This window comes from Staurois parvus, unplaced genomic scaffold, assembly GCF_062004578.1.
Source record: "Staurois parvus isolate SC_StPar_1 unplaced genomic scaffold, SC_StPar_1.0 ptg000081l, whole genome shotgun sequence".
Lineage (NCBI taxonomy): Eukaryota > Metazoa > Chordata > Amphibia > Anura > Ranidae > Staurois > Staurois parvus.
In genome coordinates this window covers 4,397,707-4,417,299 of record NW_028317877.1, presented here as the reverse complement: position 1 = coordinate 4,417,299, position 19,593 = coordinate 4,397,707, and the positions used below count along the sequence as shown (strand labels likewise).

At 43.2% G+C, this 19,593-nt stretch overlaps 1 protein-coding gene across 2 annotated transcripts in view; it reads left to right on the top strand.

The window, feature by feature from the left end:
- The window catches only part of SNX9 (sorting nexin 9), a 191,823-nt gene extending 172,649 nt beyond the window's left edge, over positions 1-19,174 (top strand). For both annotated transcript variants that reach the window (XM_089669737.1, XM_089669738.1), the window contains 4 exons: positions 1,798-1,887; positions 15,436-15,550; positions 15,669-15,760; positions 18,473-19,174. In XM_089669737.1, coding sequence (XP_089525863.1) covers positions 1,798-1,887; positions 15,436-15,550; positions 15,669-15,760; positions 18,473-18,520 — 345 coding nt within the window. In that variant the 3' untranslated portion in view covers positions 18,521-19,174. The remainder of the gene's footprint in view (positions 1-1,797; positions 1,888-15,435; positions 15,551-15,668; positions 15,761-18,472) is intronic.
- The last annotated feature ends 419 nt before the right edge of the window (positions 19,175-19,593 follow it).

Below are 19,593 nucleotides of genomic sequence, written 5' to 3'. Positions count from 1 at the left end.
TATAGTTGCATCAGTTTACTTGCACACTCGAAAGACATGCTGGTAGATTAATTGGCTCTTGTCTAAAATTGAGGCCTATTATGATATTCTACTGAGCATGCCAAAGATGGCTGCCTCACTATTTGCCCCAACAACAGATGAAGTGCTTTGAGTCCTCAAAGAGAAAAATGCTATAGAAATATAAATTAATAATAATACACTGAAAGTTTAAATTGGTGTCTTATGTGTCATTCGTACTACAGTCATATTTTCTATGCCTTAGCAGATTCGTAGTCACTTTATAGCTATGTTTTATTTGTCTTCTTTCTGTTTTGCCACTGGCACTTCATACAAATAAGAGGTAAGAAACATTATAGCGTTTTGATATCATACCTGATATAAAATGGTAAGTCCACCCAAGACTGATATATGTGGATGGTGGCAGGTTGAGTCAGGAACTTTAGCAGACCGTTTTCTACATTTGACATCCAAACAGCCGTTATGATCTATTGTCAAGTTTTGATGCTGGATTTTGCTTTAATTTTGTTACAGGAGGAGTGAGGCTTTTTTTTATCGTCTTTTGTAATGCTGTTGTAGGAGAAAAGGGGAAGGCTGCAGATTTCAGTACATAGGCTTCCACACCAAAACTGAAATCACATTGTTAAGCCAGCCATACATGGATCGAAATTCGGCAAGTTCAGCAGGGACTTGCCGAATTTCCATCCATGTATGGGTACTGAGGTTGTACAGAAGTTGACCAACATATGTACGACCACTCTGTTGGAATTTCCCTGCTCAAAGTCTCTCTGGTGTCAGAATACGATAGCTCAGCTGGGAGGATTCCCCTATCCACATCGAGTGTGTCGATGGGGGAAACAAGTTAGTTTTTTTCATTCAACCAGCTGGTCGAGAAAAAAGACACAGCTGGTCGAGAAAAGCCTTAGAGAGAGTGATTAATTCATTGAATTAGGGCTCTTTCACACAGGTGGCTGGGGTGGGTGGTAAAAACAGGTGGCTAAACAACAGTTTAACTGTCCCTCTCCCAGCGGCCAACCTCAATTCTAACATTACAGCCAGACAGGGCTGTACTCATGCTGCAGCTGCGATGCTTTGCTTCGTGGCTACAGTATTTTTTACTCAGCCTGCAGAGTTTTACAGGTGGCACCACTTGGCCATTGAGGTTAATGAGAGCATTTGTTTGGTTTGTAGTTGCTGAGCAGTATTGTAGTACAAATTCCACTTGCCATTAAAAAAAAAAAAAACGATGTTCAGGAGGCCACAGGATCGCCTCCTGAACGCCTGCCAGCTGCTGCTAAACGCGATCCAGCATGAATTGCTTTTCAAAGGGTGGTAAGAACTGCCGTCTATATGAAAGAGTCCTTAGAATAATCATTATTCGACGTTGTGACTTTTATTTTCAGCAGTGAAATTGTTAAAATGGAAAATAACAGTCATATATGTAATAACATGCACTTTATTGAGCCTGAGGTCTTTGAAAGTGGCTACTGCCATTGTACATTTGCAGATAAAAGTAATAGTTTTTCTTTAAGATATGAGCAAAGGTTTTTGAAGAGGTAATTATTATATTGAAAGTCCATCTGTTTGTGTATAAATCTGCAACAGTAGCTTTTCCTTTAGAAGAAAGTAATGTATATTCTCTTGAAGTGGTTGGTGTTTTTAACCTAAAAAGTGCTTAGCGTTGTGTATAGTTTGTATGGATGTACAGACAGTGTACATGATAATCATTTTATAATCATAATATAGCTGATAAGTTCCATTTTCTAAATTGCAGTTTTTTGTTTTTTTTTTGTTTTTCAGCCAAAGAAAGATCTCCATTACCTGATGGAAACCAATCACGAGTACAAAGGCTTTCTGAGCTGCTTTCCAGACATTATTTCTGCTCACAAGGTGCCTTTTGAAGTCTTTCTGTGTTTTTGGAAATGTGAAACATACTGAGCTTTATGTGTTATGTCTATTTAAGGCTGAGATAAATCCATATGTTCTGGATGAGCTACTCTTTTCATTAAAGTGGTAGTGAACTCTAGTAAAAAAAAAAAAGAAAAAAAGTTTTTCCCTGCTTGACAAAGGCATAATGTGCTAGTAAGCATCACATACTAGCACATTATGTGAAACACACCTTAAAAGAAAGCCCTCTGGTGTGCTGTTACCGCTGACAGGGCTTCCATCTTCACTTGGTCCTTCTTCTGGATTTGTGGGCTCCAGCGGCTTGAATGGCTGAGCTGTGATGATGTCACTTTCACGCATGTGCGCAGTAGTCACTTTTTACAACACACAGCTCTGAAGGCACAGGCATGCCATACCTTCAGAGCACATGTGCCGGTGCTCTACACGGGTAGATATCTCCTAAACAGTGAAAATTATAAATATAACTCAAGCGCTTACCATAGTGAATACAAAATTTAAATTAATAAAATAGGTATAACATAAAATGGGGAGGAACGTGCGGATGACGTCACGACGTTACCATTCATTGAAACGGCAGTATAGTAATCTACACACCGCTCCAGGATCATCCTTATTGTAAGGCAATTGCATTTACACACAGGGCCTGTGCTTTGCCTTGCATTATACACTGCGTGGTGACGTTTTGGAGCCTGGACTGGTCTATGCTGCTGGGGATGATATTGCCATGTGCCTAAAGAAGTCCATTACTGGATGGTCATCATACCTGGTGCGGTTATGCACCTGCTGAATGTGAGTGTATTTCTTATGGTTTATTGTGCAATAAAAGTTTTTAAAGGATAAAGCACAATGTTGAGCTTTTGTTTGAGGAATACAGCTGACCCTTAGGCGGGCATCTGGAGGGGACATCACTGGAGATATTATTCAGCAAGTTGACCTTCAGAGTCCATACGTTTGGGACCAAAAGTGCAGTTAGACCAAAACATTGTACAATGTGAGGTCACACTGCTGGAGGTGAGCAGATTTATGGTGGAGGATAGTTTGCTGTATAATCCTGTGACAGTTGCACACGGTGGTCGTTATCTCAAGAAGGGCTCACAGAAGAATGCTTAATTGATTGAACGTTGGTTCATATAAATTTTTCTTTAAGTAGTATGTTTTTTTTTAGTCACATTATCTCTGTTCTTTTGAGTTTACTGTCCTGAGTTTTTTGTTTTTAGTTATATTTTATAGGAATTGTGCATTTTTGTATATGTAGCGCGACACTTTTTTTCACTTACATTATCGGTGCCGTTTAGGAGATATTTACAGTACCTACAGGTAAGCCTTATTATATGCTTACCTGTAGGTACAAGTTAAAAAACAGACTTTACTGCCGCTTTAAAGACTGGGAAAACAAAACACAAAAGTTTTTTATTTACTAAAGGCAAATAGGCTGTTCAGTTTGCAAGGGAGTTCTCAATTGGCTTAGTGAATGAGATGAAGCTCTGCTGATTTCCATCAAGTCATCTACAAGCAAGAATACGGTTTATTTTTTTTATACACATGATTGGGTATTCTTTGCAAGATGAAGCTAAGCGAAAATTCCTTTGCAAAGTGAAACTATTCTTGCAAAGTGAAGAGTCTGTTTGCCTTTAGGAAACCAGCGACTGTATGTAAAAAAAAAAAAAAAATACACTCTATATAGGATAATGTTCTATTTGGACACTTTATTGTGACCATGGACTATTACTGAGATGGAGCATCTTTTGGCTTCTATAACAGCAAGTGCAAACATGGATCCACAGGCTGCTGAAAATGGCCTAGTTCTGCAGTAAGACTGTCCTTAATTATAAAAAGATAGAAATGGATTTTAAACTATACCTATCCCAAAAGATTTGCGTGATCTTTATTGACCTCCTTCTTCAACTGCTGGTTGCCTGACAGTCTCTAAGTCATAGACCTAGGACAAGTATGTATCAAGTGAAGTTGGCAAAATGAGATGAGCAATGTCAATCCCCTGCATTTTACTACTGACCTCAACCCTCAACCCTGCAAAACAGGTTATCTCAATTCTGAAAGGTGGACAGCCGTCCTGACAAATTTTTGCCTAAGGCCTCTAATTAATGAATGCACTGATGGCCTTTCACTCTAAAGGACCAGTATTGACTATATGGGAGAGCATGGACTGGAGCTTGACTTTCTCCTTTAAAGTTGAGACATGCATGAGTAAGAACTCCGGGATACAGAAACCACTTTATAGGGATACATACAGGCACCTGTAGGTTCCTGCTTTCAGCTCCTAATTTTGACGCTTTTAATAAGTTTAAAAAAACATAAAGTAAATATATTTACAAAAGTTTTCAGTCTACTTTCAACCATAAGAAACATTTTTTTCAATCCAGATTTCTCTTTAGGTTGCGGCCTCTAACAATAAAAAGTGTTGCAAACAATAATACTAACCAATGTTTCACAACTATATAGCCTGTAAATTATATCCATTTATTAAATAAAATATAAAATTTCCTCTGTCATTAGAAAGGCATTCTTTTATAATGGTTTGGTGAAATAAGTCCTAAAGTACTCCTCCACATTATTGTGCATTTTCCAAGCTATCTCTATAAATAGAGTAACATCCTTTAAATGAATCTGGGATGGTAGGCAGCAGAAAATAGAATATAAAGGTCTGATTCACAACATGAACCATCATCATAGGTTGGTTTGTGCCGTTGAGCACTTAAAAAATATTAACATTTAGCTGGTTGAATAAAGAAGATAAACTGTGGATATCGGGAGAGCAGTTCAGTAACACCTATTGCCTAACCACAGGTTGTTCCAGCAAAGCAGTCCAAATACCAATCACGATTTTATTGAACACTAAACTTGCTGAAATGCAAATGTTAAGAAATTCTCAACACATGGTGTCACATGCTGTGTTGAGATAATCTGACTTTAATCATAGTACAATAAGTCAACTTAAATAAGTACATTAATTGTAAAGGTTTAACCAGTTCCTGACCACGCTATAACCAAAAGACGGCTACAGCGCGGTCGGCTAGTTCCATGAACGTCCTCCCAGAACCACACCCCTCGCACGCCACCTGGGACTGATCACATGACTAAGGAACGGGCCAATTACAGCCGCTTTTACCATGTGACCAGCTGTGTTCAGTCACATCATTAAAGGATAAAAATTACTTATTTACAAAACTTTATAATAGAAACTAAGAAAATGTTTATTTTTTTAGTTTGTTTAGCAAAAAATAAAAACCCCAGTGGTGATTAAATACCACCAAAAAAATCTCTATTTTTTTTAAAAAAATGATATAAATTTAGTTTGGGTACAGTGTTGCATGATCGCGCAATTATCATTCAAATTATGAGAGCTCTGAAAGCTGAAAATTGGTTTGGCCAGGAAGACGGTAAAAGTGCCTGGTAGGCAAGTGGTTAAAGCCAAAACTCTAGCTAAAAAGAAAAAGATAAAATGAATAGCCTATTAAAAGATAAAGTAACCAAGCCAGATTTTGCTGCAATATCCACTTTTAATACCGAGATTTCTTCGCAGTACTTTTTTATGCCTCTAGAATTCCTCAGTCTGAAGGCTAGCATCATTTAACCCACTTCCTCTGAGCCCATGTCATCCTGGACCCACCCCCAGCAGTGATAAGACAGTGAATGGAGAAGAAGCACAGTGATGAGCTTGATTCTTGTTAGCACATAAACTGATTGGCTTGTTCTGCTTCTTTCTTTTCTGCTCCAGCCATGCTGTACAGGGACTGGAAAAGAGTGATACCAGGCCAAATTTAGGTTCCTTCACCGCTTGTATTTAAAAAATAAGTTTAATGTTTATTTAATGATTACATAGCTGCTAAATTAAAGGGGACCCCTTCATCAGGTCATTCTTTTAATGAGGTCTGTTAAAGTAAGATGAGAGATAAAGTGTTAGCATCTATTATGGCAAGAGTTTTCATGATTTTAGTGTCCCTAAAGTTTTTCTTTGAAAGAAATATTTTTGTAAGAGTTTCAGTACTGTGCATTGTAATAAAAAGAAATTCTACTTGCTGCACCTTTGGCGTGGTTTCCAGTAAAGTGTTTTATCACACTACTCAAAAATTAAAGTAACACTTTTTAATCAGAGTTTAGCATCAAGTCAATTAAACTCCTGGGATATTGAACTGGTCAGTTAAGTAGCAGAGGGGGTTGTTAATCAGTTTCAGCTGCTTTGGTGTTAATGAAATTAACAAGAGGTGCACCAGATGGGCAACAACAGCAAAACAGGACTGGTTTTACAGGTGGAGGCCACTGACATTTTTTCCCTACTCATCTTTTCTGACTTTTTTTCACTAGTTTTGCATTTGGCTAGGGTCAGTGTCACTACTGGTAGCATGAGGCTATACATGGACCCTACAGAGGTTGCACAGGCAGTCCAACTCCTCCAGAATGGCACATCAATATGTACCATTGCCAGAAGGTTTGCTCTGTCTCCCAACACAGTCTCAAGAACATGGAGGAGATTTGAGGCAACAGGTATTTGCTCTAGGAGAGCTGGACAGGGTCGTAGAAGGTCCTTAACCCATCAGCAGGTCCAGTATCTGATCCTTTGTGCAAGGAGAAACAGGATGAGCACTGCCAGAGCCCTACAAAATGACCTCCAGCAGGCCACGGTTGTGAATGTCTCTGACTAGAGATGAGCGAATCGAACATGACGAAGTGGAATTCGTTCCGAAGATTTGGAAAAATTCTATTCGCGACGAATCCGAAGATTAGCAAACTTCGGATGCACGAATCGAATTTTCCCAAAAATGGCGGCGACATGTGTGGCGACGGAGAAAATGGACAGAGAAGATGGGGCGGGGATCTCTGGGAAGGCGCGCAGACAAGGCGCGCTGACCCATAATGCATTCATGCCATGTGATCGCATTAGCTAATCAGCAGCCAGCCAGCACTGTGTAATGGTGGAGCTATAAATCGCGGCCATCTTAGAATTCTCCGTTAGCCTCCGGTCATTCAAGAGAGACAGACCTGTGTGTATTAAGGGACAGAGTTAGGGCCACAGAATCGTTACTCAGGGCCACAGAATCGTTACTCAGGGACACAGAATCGTTACTCAGGGACACAGAATCGTTACTTAGGGCCACAGCTATCAAAGAATCGAAAATTTAAAGTGACATACACCCTTTTTTTTTTTTGGTGGCTGTCGTGCACAGTTGGTGCTGCAGTTTGCCGATTGTGCAAAATAAACTGACTTTCTGCTTCACAACCACTATTGTACGTTCAAAGAGTTAAATCCATTTACACGCCGGCTGGCGGTAATATTTTTTGGGTGATTAGTGCATTCCAGTGACACAAACGTACAGTTTACAGCCAACGGCAAGCTGCAATTGACCGATTGTGCAAAATAAACTGATTTTCTGCTTCACAACCACTATTGTACGTTCAAAGAGTTAAATCCATTTACATGCCGGGTGGCGGTAATATTTTTTGGGTGATTAGTGCATTCCAGTGACATAAACGTACAGTTTACAGCCAACGGCAAGCTGCAATTGACCGATTGTGCTAAATAAACTGACTTTCTGCTTCACAACCACTATTGTACGTTCAAAGAGTTAAATCCGGTTTTATTTTTGGGGTGCTTATTGAATTAAAGAGTATGTCAGACAACACGCAGAGGAGTGGCAGAGGAGGCAATGTTTCAGGAGCGAGCAGACGTGGCAGCAGAGGAAGGGGTCGAGGCAGCACTAGTCGCAGCCAGAGGCCAGTGCTCCCGTTGTCATCCAGCGGTCGTGTCTCCACCGACAACCCTGCCGTCATCGATTGGTTGACTCGGTCATCTTCCTCTTCCCAGGTCACCTCTGACACCTACAGCCAACGGTCGGTGGGTACGTCAGACACAACCATTAGTTGGCATGGCCCGGGAGCAAGCCCACTGAAATCACGTGTCCTCGACCTGCCCCTGTCCTTTGGTGTTCCCTCACCAAGCGAAGTATCGCATGCTGTGGGCTCAGCCCCACTGTACAGTGAGGAAGAGCTAACAGAGGGCGGTCAGGAACGGGGGGAGACATCCGCCTCTTCAGCAGCCAGGCGCAGAAGTACTGGCGAGGAGAGTGGCTCGGTAGCCGGTCTAGAGACAGGTCTGTCTCCTGACCCACACGCAGCCGAGGGGGCTAGTAGTGACGCGGAGACCCTAATTGATGATGATGAGGCTGATCGCACTTGGCAGCCTTGTCGTCATCAGGCTATTGCTTCCGCATCATCAGGAGAAGAGGGTGCCAGCTTGCCAGCGAGCAAAACAGTCGGTGGGTTGCCCAGGAGGCAGCAGGGTCGCAGCAGTGTCAGTGGAGCCAAACGGCCACGGAGTAGAGCACCAGCTCCACTGCAGCCTACCACCACGGCCAGTAGTGGTGCCGGTGTGCACGGAGGAAGTAGCAGTCAGCCAGTAAGGAGTAGCGGGGGCAAAGTTTCCTACTCGGCGGTGTGGCAATTTTTCGTCAAGCCGCCCGAGGAAGTAAACGTAGCCGTATGTCGACTATGTGGCCAGAAAGTCAAGCGTGGCCAGGGGGCCAATGTTGGGACTACAGCGTTGCGTCAGCATATGCAGCGTCGCCATTCGGTGGCCTGGGAAAACCGTGATAAAGATACGGCGGTTCTGCCTGCCCCAGCCCCCGCTCCATCACCCGCTCCGTTACTTGCTCCGTCACCCGACGTCAATCGCCCTCTATCAGCCAGTCAAGGCTCCAACACCTCTGCTGAGGGGAGTTGTCGCACGTTGGCATCTTCCGCTCGTTCAGATGCTCCTTCTCCTCTTCACGGATTCCGTCAGCAGTCTTTCTTGGAATCCGTTTCCAAGAGACAACAGTTTGCGAGCACGCACCCGACGGTGCAGAAGCTGAACGTCCTCCTGTCCAAGTTGCTGGTGCTGCAGTCCCTCCCTTTCCAAGTGGTGGACTCAGCACCTTTCCGAGAAATGATGGCTTGTGCCGAGCCGCGGTGGAGAGTGCCAAGCCGGCATTTCTTCGCCAAAAAGGCAGTGCCAGCCCTGCATTCACATGTAGAAGAGATGGTGGGCCAGTCTTTGAGCATGTCGGTCTCTGCCAAAGTGCTCCGCCACTCTGCCATTGGACTCTTGATAGTCGTCTCCCCACGATTCTGCTGGGGGGACTTTTTAACATAGGCCTCTGTATGGCCTTTAATTGAAGCTGCTTACGCTCCGCCACTCTGCCATGGGCCTCTTGGGTATCCCAGAAGCTGCTCAGCGGGTCAGGGCAATAAAGCTCCCGGTTCGCAGGTTGTTCCGCCTTATGGATGGAAGTACGACGGTATATGATCTTCTTCGCACCCACGGCATCACCTCATAGAATCTCTGCATTGCATCTGCAATCACAACGCTGACTTCCCGGATCGCCACTCAGCCATTGGACTCTTGATAGTCGTCTCCCCACACTGCTGCTGGGGGGACTTTTTAACCTAGGCCTGTGTATGGCCTTCAATTGAAGCTGCTTCCGCTCCGCCACTCTGCCATTGGACTCTTGATAGTCGTCTCCCCACGCTGCTGCTGGGGGGACTTTTTAACATAGGCCTCTGTATGGCCTTTAATTGAAGCTGCTTACGCTCCGCCACTCTGCCATGGGCCTCTTGGGTATCCCAGAAGCTGCTCAGAGGGTCAGGGCAATAAAGCTCCCGGTTCGCAGGTTGTTCCGTCTTATGGATGGAAGTACGACGGTATATGATCTTCTTCGCACCCACGGCATTACTTCGTAGAATTTCTGCATTGCATCTGCAATCACAACGCTGACTTCCCGGATCGCCACTCAGCCATTGGTCTCTTGATAGTCGTCTCCCCACACTGCTGCTGGGGGGACTTTTTAACCTAGGCCTGTGTATGGCCTTCAATTTAAGCTGCTTACGCTTCGCCACTCTGCCATGGGCCCCTGTACCGCCTCCTCTTGCTGCTGCCAGAGTGTGTCATGGGTCCCTGTACGGCCTCCCATTGCTGCTGACTTCATCGCCAGACTCTGCCATGTGCCACTTTCAGGTCTCCTTACACTGTTGGTGGGTTCCATTTTGTGATGGGGTGCTGTATGGCCTTCCATTGCTGCTGCCTCCACCGCCACCCTGCGCCATGTGCCTCTGTCGTCTGCTCACGCTGCTGACGGCTTCCGCTTTTTAACCGAGGCCTGTGTTTGGCTTCCGAATACTGCTGCATCCACCGCCACCCTGCGCCATGTGTCTCTGTCGTCTGCTCACGCTGCTGACGGCTTCCGCTTTTTAACCTAGGCCTGTGTATGGCTTCAGAATAATGCTGCCTACACCGCCACCCTGCGCCATGTGCCTCTGTCGTCTGCTCACGCTGCTGCCAGGTCCATACTGATTCATGGCCCCCTGTACCGGCTCCTCATGAACGTAGTTCAGCGGGTTTGCATCACTTAACGGCAAATCGTTGACAAACGCTGGGACGTTCAGTGTTGTGCGCATTAAGCCAGACACCAAAGGGCAGCACAGACCTGTTATTACTCGCTCAAGCATGGCTGAACAAAACCAGTCTCTACCACAAATTGGACCCAGACCTGCCCAGGGTCTCGTAAGTAGATTGCACGGAGGAGTAGAGTTCGTTATTGGAATTAACTGTGAGGGACTTTTAAACCTAGGCCTGTGTATGGCCTTCAATTGAAGCTGCTTCTGCTCAATTGAAGCTGCTCTGCCATTGGACTCTTGATAGTCGTCTCCCCACGCTGCTGCTGGGGGGACTTTTTAACATAGGCCTCTGTATGGCCTTCAATTTTAGCTGCTTACGCTCCGCCACTCTGCCATGGGCCCCTGTACCGCCTCCTCATGCTGCTGCCAGGCCCGTAATCTGCCATGGGCCCCCGTACCGACTCCTCATGCTGCTGCCAGGCCCGTAATCTGTCATGGGCCCCTGTACCGCCTCCTCATGCTGCTGCCAGGTCCAGAGTGTGTCATGGGTCCCTGTACGGCCTCCCATTGCTGCTGTCTCCATCGCCACACTCTGCCATGTGCCACTTTCAGGTCTCCTCACACTGCTGGTGGGTTCCATTTTGTCATAGGGTGCTGTATGGCCTCCCATTGCTGCTGCCTCCACCGCCACACTGTGGCTCCACACTCTGGTTTTGGCCCCTGACTGCCCAAATGAGTGAAGTGTGCGGTGATTCTAAGATCGACGGCACTCATCTGCATGTCATACTGACTGACAGTATTATTTCTCTTCCCCAGCAGACTCCAAGGGCATTTAAATTAAAGGTACAGTGTTCTGCACTAATATAAAGGCTCTCTGAAGCCTAGAAACACCCTTTTTATAAGTTAAATTCGCAGCGAATATATTCGGCTCGAAGCGAATTTATTCGGCGAATCGGCCGAACCGAATTTTTGAATAATTAGCTCATCTCTATCTCTGACCAAACAATCAGAAACAGACTTCATGATGGTGGCCTGAGGGTCCGACGTCCTCTACTGGGCCCTGTGCTCACTGCCCGGCATCATAGAGCTCGATTGGCATTTGCCATTGAACACCAGAATTGTCAGGTCTGCCACTGGCGCCCTATGCTGTTCACAGATGAGAGCAGGTTCACCCTGAGCACATGTGACAAACGTGAAAGGGTCTGGAGAAACCGTGGAGAACATTATGCCGCCTGTAACATCGTTCAGCATGACCGTTTTGGTGGTGGGTCAGTGATGGTCTGAGGAGGCATATCTATGGCCATTAGGTATCGGGATGAAATCCTTGGACCCATTGTCAGACCCTACTCTGGTGCAGTGGGTCCTGGGTTCCTCCTGGTGCATGACAATGCCTGGTCTCATGTGGAGAGAGTATGCAGGTAGTTCCTGGAGGATGAAACAATTGATACCGTTTAATGGCCCTCAATCTCAACTGACCTAAATCCAATAGAACACCTCTAGGATACCATGTTTCGGTCCATCTGATGCCGCCAGGTTGCACGTCAGACAGTCCAGGAGCTCAGTGATGCCCTGGTCCAGATCTGAGAGGGAATACCCCAGGACACCATCCATCATCTCAGGAGCTTGCCCCGACGTTGTCAGGCATGCATACAAGCATGTGGGGGCCATACAAACTACTGAGTACCATTTTAAGTTGCTGAAATGAAATTTCAGCAAAATGGACTAGCCTGCTGCATCATTTTTCACTTTGATTTTCGGGGTGTCTTTGAATTCAGCCCTCTGTAGGTTGATCATTTTCATTTCCATGAAACGATGGGGCATCCTTATGTTCCTAACACATTACCCAGTCCATATCAGTATAGATATCCAGCATATTTTTCCTCATTGAAATCTGATGTACTTTCAAAGTGTTCCTTTCATTTTTTTTTTTTGAGCAGTGTATATCACGAGGAGCCTAATTAAAGTGTTACTAAACCCACAACAGTAAAATCAGTCTATATTATGCAGTAAAGCATGCTTGTTATACTCACTGTGGAACCTAAGGCATTCATTCTCTGCATTGTGTAAAAAAGGCTGTTTGATCTTTTTTTCTCTGTTCCTCCCCTTTTCAATTGACCACCTCTTATCTCCAGACTGAACCTTAGGCATGCACATGCTCAGTTTGGTGTGTATTGCTAGAGAGGGGTTTTTTTTTTATTGGGAGAGTGCATGTGATCAGCACAGGGCCAATCAGCACTTTCAAGACAGAGGTCAGGGGATTTCCATCCTCCTAGAGCAGAAAGAAAACTCCTCCTACAAGCTTTAACTAGTGGTGGGCTGGACACTGATAGAAGTCACAAGACTGCTCTAACTGCTGATGAGAAAAAATACGTAGCAGTTTATATTTACTAAAATAATTGCACTTCCATCTTCTGTGTAGTGTGGGAGACCAGATATAGGGCATTCTATAGTGGGTCCTGGGTTTAGTAACACTTTAACCCTTTTAGAATGTCTTGGACTACAGAATAGTTAGTCCCTATGTAGAAGAGCTCTGAGAGTGGGAAAATTTGAGTAGTTTAGCAAAAGACACTGAGCAGGGCTGACACCACTCAATCCACACAAATGATGAGTGTTGTCAGTTAACAACAGGACTTGGGAACTGAGTGCATTTGTGTAGAGCAACAGCTATTTGTCTCTATTTTAGGAGTCTTATTTTGCCTTAACCTCCCTGGTGGTATTCCCGAGTGTAGCTCGGGGTAAAATTTCAGTACAACAAGCGGTAACCTCGAGCTACACTCGGGCTTACCATGCGGCGTTGCTCATGGATTCCCTGCAGCGCTTACCTTGTCCTTCGCTCCCACGATGTGTCCCCTGCAGCGTCCCCGGCCACCTCCTCCAGCCGATGCCGGTATCCAGCTTCCATGTTCCTGTCCCAGTGACGTCGGGACGTACGGGTGCCGGAACCGGCGGGAAATTTGAAAGTTTTAAAAATGTCTTTTTTTTTTTTAAACAATTATTACATAGCAAAACATCGCTGTTTCAAACCATTTCACATACATTTTGTCCCTAATGCTTTGTCCTGTGCCCTGCCTGCATTTTGACTGTTCTTTCTGCCTGGAAACTGGGAAAAGTCCATGGCGTCCAAAAAGCGTCCCTTTAGGTCAAAAGCGGTGTTAGATCAGCTAGAGAACAGCGATGGTAAATCAGAACCACTTGCAGAATTGAGTGATAATGATTCGTGGGGAAATTCGTCATCAGACACTGAAAACGATTCTGCGACTTTGCTCAGTGATGTGCGAACTTGGCGCTATATTTCAAATTTCAGTGTTTTTGGTTTGATTATATTATTGAATTAAATTTATTATTATTATATTATTATTTTTTATGATTATTAAATTATAATTTATGATTTCATGTTTCAAGTTTTATCACATCCGGAATGTTTACTAGACTCGGACAAATTTCAGTCATTTATTCCTAAAAATGACAGGCCTACAATAAAAAAACTACATATTTCCATGCAAAATAATGGTACCGCTTTCAGCTCCAAAAATCTGAAATAATCATACCGCCAGGGAGGTTAATGTACACACTGAGCAACAGATGTGATTTTTGCCAAATTCTTTAACCACCTCCCGTCCGCCATATAGTAATATGACGGCCGCAAGGTGGATCTCTTGTTCTGGGAGGATGTCATATGACGTCCTCCCATTCTAACCGCGCATGCGCGGCTCCCGGAGCGCGCAACACGGCAATCGGCGGTGCGCTGTGTCCCTTGGACACAGCGGATCACCGATCTACGGAGAGAGCCGAAGATGCTGGCTCGGTTATGGGATCAGCTGTGTCCAATCACAGCTGATCACATGTAAACAGAGAAATGTTGGTTATCGGAACTTCTCTCCCCACGAGCTGTCACGCTGACAGCTCATGAGGAGAGGAGAGCCGGTAATCGACATTCCGTGGAGGGGACATGTACACTGATGATCAGTGTGCCCTGATGATCAGTGTAGCCCCAGCAGTGCCACCTGTCAGTACTCATCAGTGCCACATATCAGTGCCTACCAGTGCACATCAGTGCCCATCTGATCTGCCTTTCAGTGTCACCCATCAGTGCCACCTATCAGTTCTGCCAGTCAGTGCCACCTATCAGTGCCAGTCAGTGCCGCCTATCAGTGCCATATATCAGTGCTGCCTTTCAGTGCCCATCAGTGATGCTGTCAATGCCCATCAGTGCCACCTATCAGTGTCCATCAGTGCAGCCTATCAGTGCCCATCACTGCAGCCTCATTAGCACACATCAGCGAAGGAGAAAAATCACTTATTTACTAAATTTTATAACAAAAACTAAGAAAAACAGTTTGTTTTTTTTCAAAATTTTCAGTGGTTTTTGGTTTGTTTAAGAAAAAATAAAAAACCCAGAAGTGATTAAATACCACTAAAAAAAAGCTCTATCTGTCACAAAAAAATGATAAAAATTTCATATGGGTACAGTGTTGCATGACCGCGCAATTGTCATTCAAAGTGCAACAGCGCTGAAAGCTGGAAATTGGCCTGGGCAGGAAGGGGGTATAAGTGCCCTGTAGGCTTGTGGTTAAATCACAACTTTCATTGCACATACAGCATCCTAAGGCCTCTTGAACACGGTACTGATGTTTAAGCATCAGCATTTTTTGACATAATTTCAGATGTTTGTTTTGGGCTTTTTTGTTCTTTTTGTGTGTGTATTTTACTTGCTTTCATTTTGATTGTTGTTTTGTGTATTTATGCACACATTTGCCCATTTCTGAGCATATGCGCATTTACACGCACAATACACCTATGCAAAATCCTCTAATACTTATATTCAAATGCACTTATCGGCACAAAGTACCAACTAGGAATGCAGATCTTTCCTTTTTTTTTCTACTCAGGAATATACAGCGCTTGTTTACGCTCCTGTATGTACAGGAACATTGTAAACAATGGGCTGCATTTTAGATCAGCAAAAAAACGCTGTACTGCACTTTTTAAAGCTGCAGTGTGCAAGAGGCCTAAATGAAAAGATTGTTTAGAACTATAAAAACTTCAGTTTGAAAATTTCAATATTGTTTCATTCTTGCAATGTGTGTGGTTCATTGGAAAGATTTCAATTTAATGTTCTGCATTTTTGTTTTGTTATTGTAGGCAGCCATTGACAAGATAAAGGAAAGTGATAAATTGGTGGCTACTAGTAAAATAACACAACAGGACAAGACAAACATGGTGAAGCGAGTAAGCACAATGTCGTATGCACTTCAAGGTAATGCATTGATATGGAAACCATGAATGCGTTATGCATCAAATAAAATATGGTCATTGAACTGTTAACAAAGTATATTTTTGTTAATGGACTTTTTTTTATTTTATTTCTTACTCAGCTGAAATGAATCATTTCCACTCCAATCGAATTTACGATTACAACAGTGTCGTTCGCCTGTACCTGGAGCAGCAAGTACAGTTTTATGAAACCGTAAGACATGCAATTGCTTTACTATTGCTTCTTCAAAGAGAATTTATTAGACCTTTAAGGCTGTTTTTTTATGGGGGGATAAACTTTGTCAGTTGCCTATCATGAGCTCTGTACAAACATCACATCATAGACTGTCAATGTGTGCAGTCTTACAAGGTGCCATGGCAAAGCACTATACAATATTTGCAGCAGGTGTGATCACAAATGGAGCAGCTGAAATGAGGCAATAAGCTGGAGGTAGGGTGTGCTAACATTAGTAAATGGTACATCCACTGGCCCTACACTGCTGAAAACCATGCTTTTGTGTCACTGATCACTGCATAAAGAGCATTGCAGTATATTTACCCACTTGACCCCCATGTCAATTCTGACTCTTTTCACATACATGTAAAAATTTGCATTGTTTTGCTAGAAAATTATTTAGAACCCCCAAACATATTATATTTTTCTACGGAGACTCCCTATAAAATATAATGGTGGGTGTTTCAATCTTATGTCACATGGTATTTGTGCAGCAGGTTTTAAAAACGCAATTTTGTTTGGGAAAAAATACACTTTAATGAATTTTAATGCACAAAAACACAATACAGTGTTTTGTTTGGTAAAATATAAAAGATAATGTTACAGACGAGTTAATAAATGCCTAACATGTCACTCTTTAACCAGTTACCCTCCTGAGGATTTACCCCCCTTCCTGACCAGGCCATTTTTTGCATTACGGCACTGCGTTACTTTAACTGACAATTGCGCGGTCATGCAACGCTGCTCCCAAATGAAATTTACTTCCGTTTTTTTATCACTAATTGAGCTTTCTTTCGGTGGTAATTGATCGCCTGTGCGTTTTTTAGGTTTTTTTGCGCTATAAAAAAAAAAAGACCAACAATTTTGAGAAAAAAACATTATTTTTTACTTTTTTGCTATGAATCATGTCCAGTAAAAAAAAATGTAAAAATCAAATTTCACCATAAATTTAGGCCAAAATGTATTCTGCTACATGTCTTTGCTAAAAAAAAAAATCCCAATACATGTAAATTAATTGGTTTGTGCACTTTTATTGCTGTCACAAGGAATGTAAAGAACATAGGAATGTGAAAGGTACTCTTTATGGAAAGAAATGGGGTCAGTAAGACAAGATTGGTGTAATCAGATGCTTTTCTTTCTTTTGGTGCTGTTTATATCCAAATAAACCGGAAGTAATGTAAGGCCATCCCTTCCAGCTTACTATATCATCTCACTTTGCCGGCTGGTCGATTGGGACTCCTGGTGGGATGAGAGATCCCGGTAAAGCCATGGAAAGGGGTGGACATCCCCTCCCGCTGCTTGTAATAGCAATCGAGCGTCTAGTTAGCTGTTCCGAATGCTATTACAAGTGAGCTGATTGTCAGCTCTAAAAAATGGTACCGAGGTGATGCCTGCAGCTGCAGGCATCATCCCAGCATAACTACTCAAACTCCAGTAATGTACAGGTACGTTGCTGGAGCTCAAGTGGTTACATTATCTCACTTTAAAATCAGCCCATTGCAGACCTGGAAAATTTAAACTGAGCATATGACAAAAAAAAACATAAGTTACCCTCCATGAAAATGTCATGTAAAAGCAGCCAGTGGATCCGGCGATATACCGTATTTGCCGGCGTATAAGGCGACTGGGTGTATAAAACAACCCCCTAATTTTCTAGTGAAAACAGGTTTTGGGCTATATTCGTCGTAAAAGACTACCCCCCTTCCAAGGCAACACCATTTAAAAACATCAGATTTGATTAAATATACACCCACTAATCTGTCAGCCTGCTGGATGTGCAGTAATACTGTATGTACGGTAGCTTCGGCTACATACACTATACAGTATACCGCGCTGAGCCAAGTTGGCTCAAAACGAACATCCCTACGGTAATCTGTCAGCCCGCTGGATGTGCGGTAATACTGTATGTACGGTAGTTTCGGCTACATACAGTATACCACACTGAGCCAATCATGGCGAGTGATGTATTCAATTAATTAATACAAAGCCTGCTCGGATTGGCTGAGTCAGAGAGGCGGGCTGATGATGTCACAACCTCAGCCAATCCGAGCAGGCTTTGTATACATTAACAGAATACATCGCTCGCCGATATTGGCTCAGCGTGGTATACTGTATGTAGCCGAAGCTACCGTACATACAGTATTACCGCACATCCAGCAGGCTGACAGATTAGGGACGTTCGTTTTGAGCCAGCTTGGCCCAAATGAACTAAAGGTTCACAATTGTATACCCCGCGTATAAAATGACCCCCGATTTTTGGGGTATGTCTTTAAGTATAAAAAGTCGTCTTACACGCCGGAAAATACGGTAAGCTGAATTTTTACTCAGATTTTGGCTTTATGTACAAAGGTAGTGCGCCTGCTTTCTCAACCTCTCCCTTCTGGTCCTTTATGGAATGAGCAGCCTCTATTACTAATAGGAAGGCAGGGAGAGCTGTGGGAGAAACAAAACTTTTGCAGGAAAAGTTAACATTTCCAAAATTTCCAGCTGCTTAGCTGTCTGGAACTAATATTAGTTTTTTTCATTGCAGGTATGTTCTGTTACTAATTTTTTCACCATATGCTCAGTTTGAAAATCCCAGATTTTGCATAAGGTTTGCTTGGAAAAATGCCTTGTGGTCTGCTGTTTCTGCTTCACAAAATATTCAACTAATGCTGTAGCCTATTTTAATATTTCTTTTGCTTTCTTTAGATTGCTGAAAAACTGAAGCAGGCACTAAGCCGTTTCCCCGTCATGTAAGAAATCCAAAGCCTGGATCTGAAGGATAATTGGAAGTGCCTTCCTATGAATTTAATTGGACAAAACAGCCCTTTGGACACTGCACCCCGGAGGATAAACTTGGAACTGCACAGCTGCAACGTGCTACACCAAGTTAGAGTTGATTATCTTTCCCAGACAGACTGCTTTTCCAGTGCACTAAAATACCACAGCTTATGACATGCATGTTCATTTTCAGATAAAATCAAAACGTCATCTATAGCATCAGCCTCTTTTTACTTCTCAGCCTGTTCATTGCAAAGAGCAAAGGTGCTATAACCCCTTCTGTGGAATGCCTTGGATTCCCTATGGTACCTGTCTTGCCTATAACCAACACCGCTATTTGATTGGACGCACATTGTATCTTTCAAAGTAATCTTTGAACTGAACCTTAATTCATGGACTATTATGCTCTGTCCATTAACACTAAGTGCGATTTATGAAGAGAAATTTCTTAAGGCACACTGATCTATTCACTGTGCAATATACATACACCGCAATATTGTTATTACCCGGCCTTGTTACACCTGCATTTTTTTCTTATGTTAAATTTGATTAAACTTTTGTTGTGCAACTCAGGAAAAAAATGTATCATAAAGTTAGGTTTCCTTTTATTAATAAAAAAAGAGAAACTGACGTAGGCTCATTGATTTAAGGTTAGGATATTTCTAAATAAATATTCTTTTAGGGCTGGTTCACATCAGATGCCTTCCAGTGCGTTGGAGACTGTGCTTGCCATGTATTTCAAACGCCCTAGGTCACACCCGTCCGGTCAGTTCCAGTGCTTTCAACAAACATACAACCTGATACATTTTTTTTTTTTCCAGAAAACATCAAAATGCGTGGAATCGCACCAAAATGCATATTGTCCTAATGAAAATAAAGATTACGCAAGTGTCAAGATGAAAATAAAAAGAGGAAAAAAACACACTGAAAATGAGTAAACACATGTAAATGCATATACAAAAACGCATCTAGAATGCTGAAACTGTGGTGTGTACAACCCTTAGAGTGTAATTACCCCAGGTGTGGTGGGACTGTGTTGAGCAGCTATT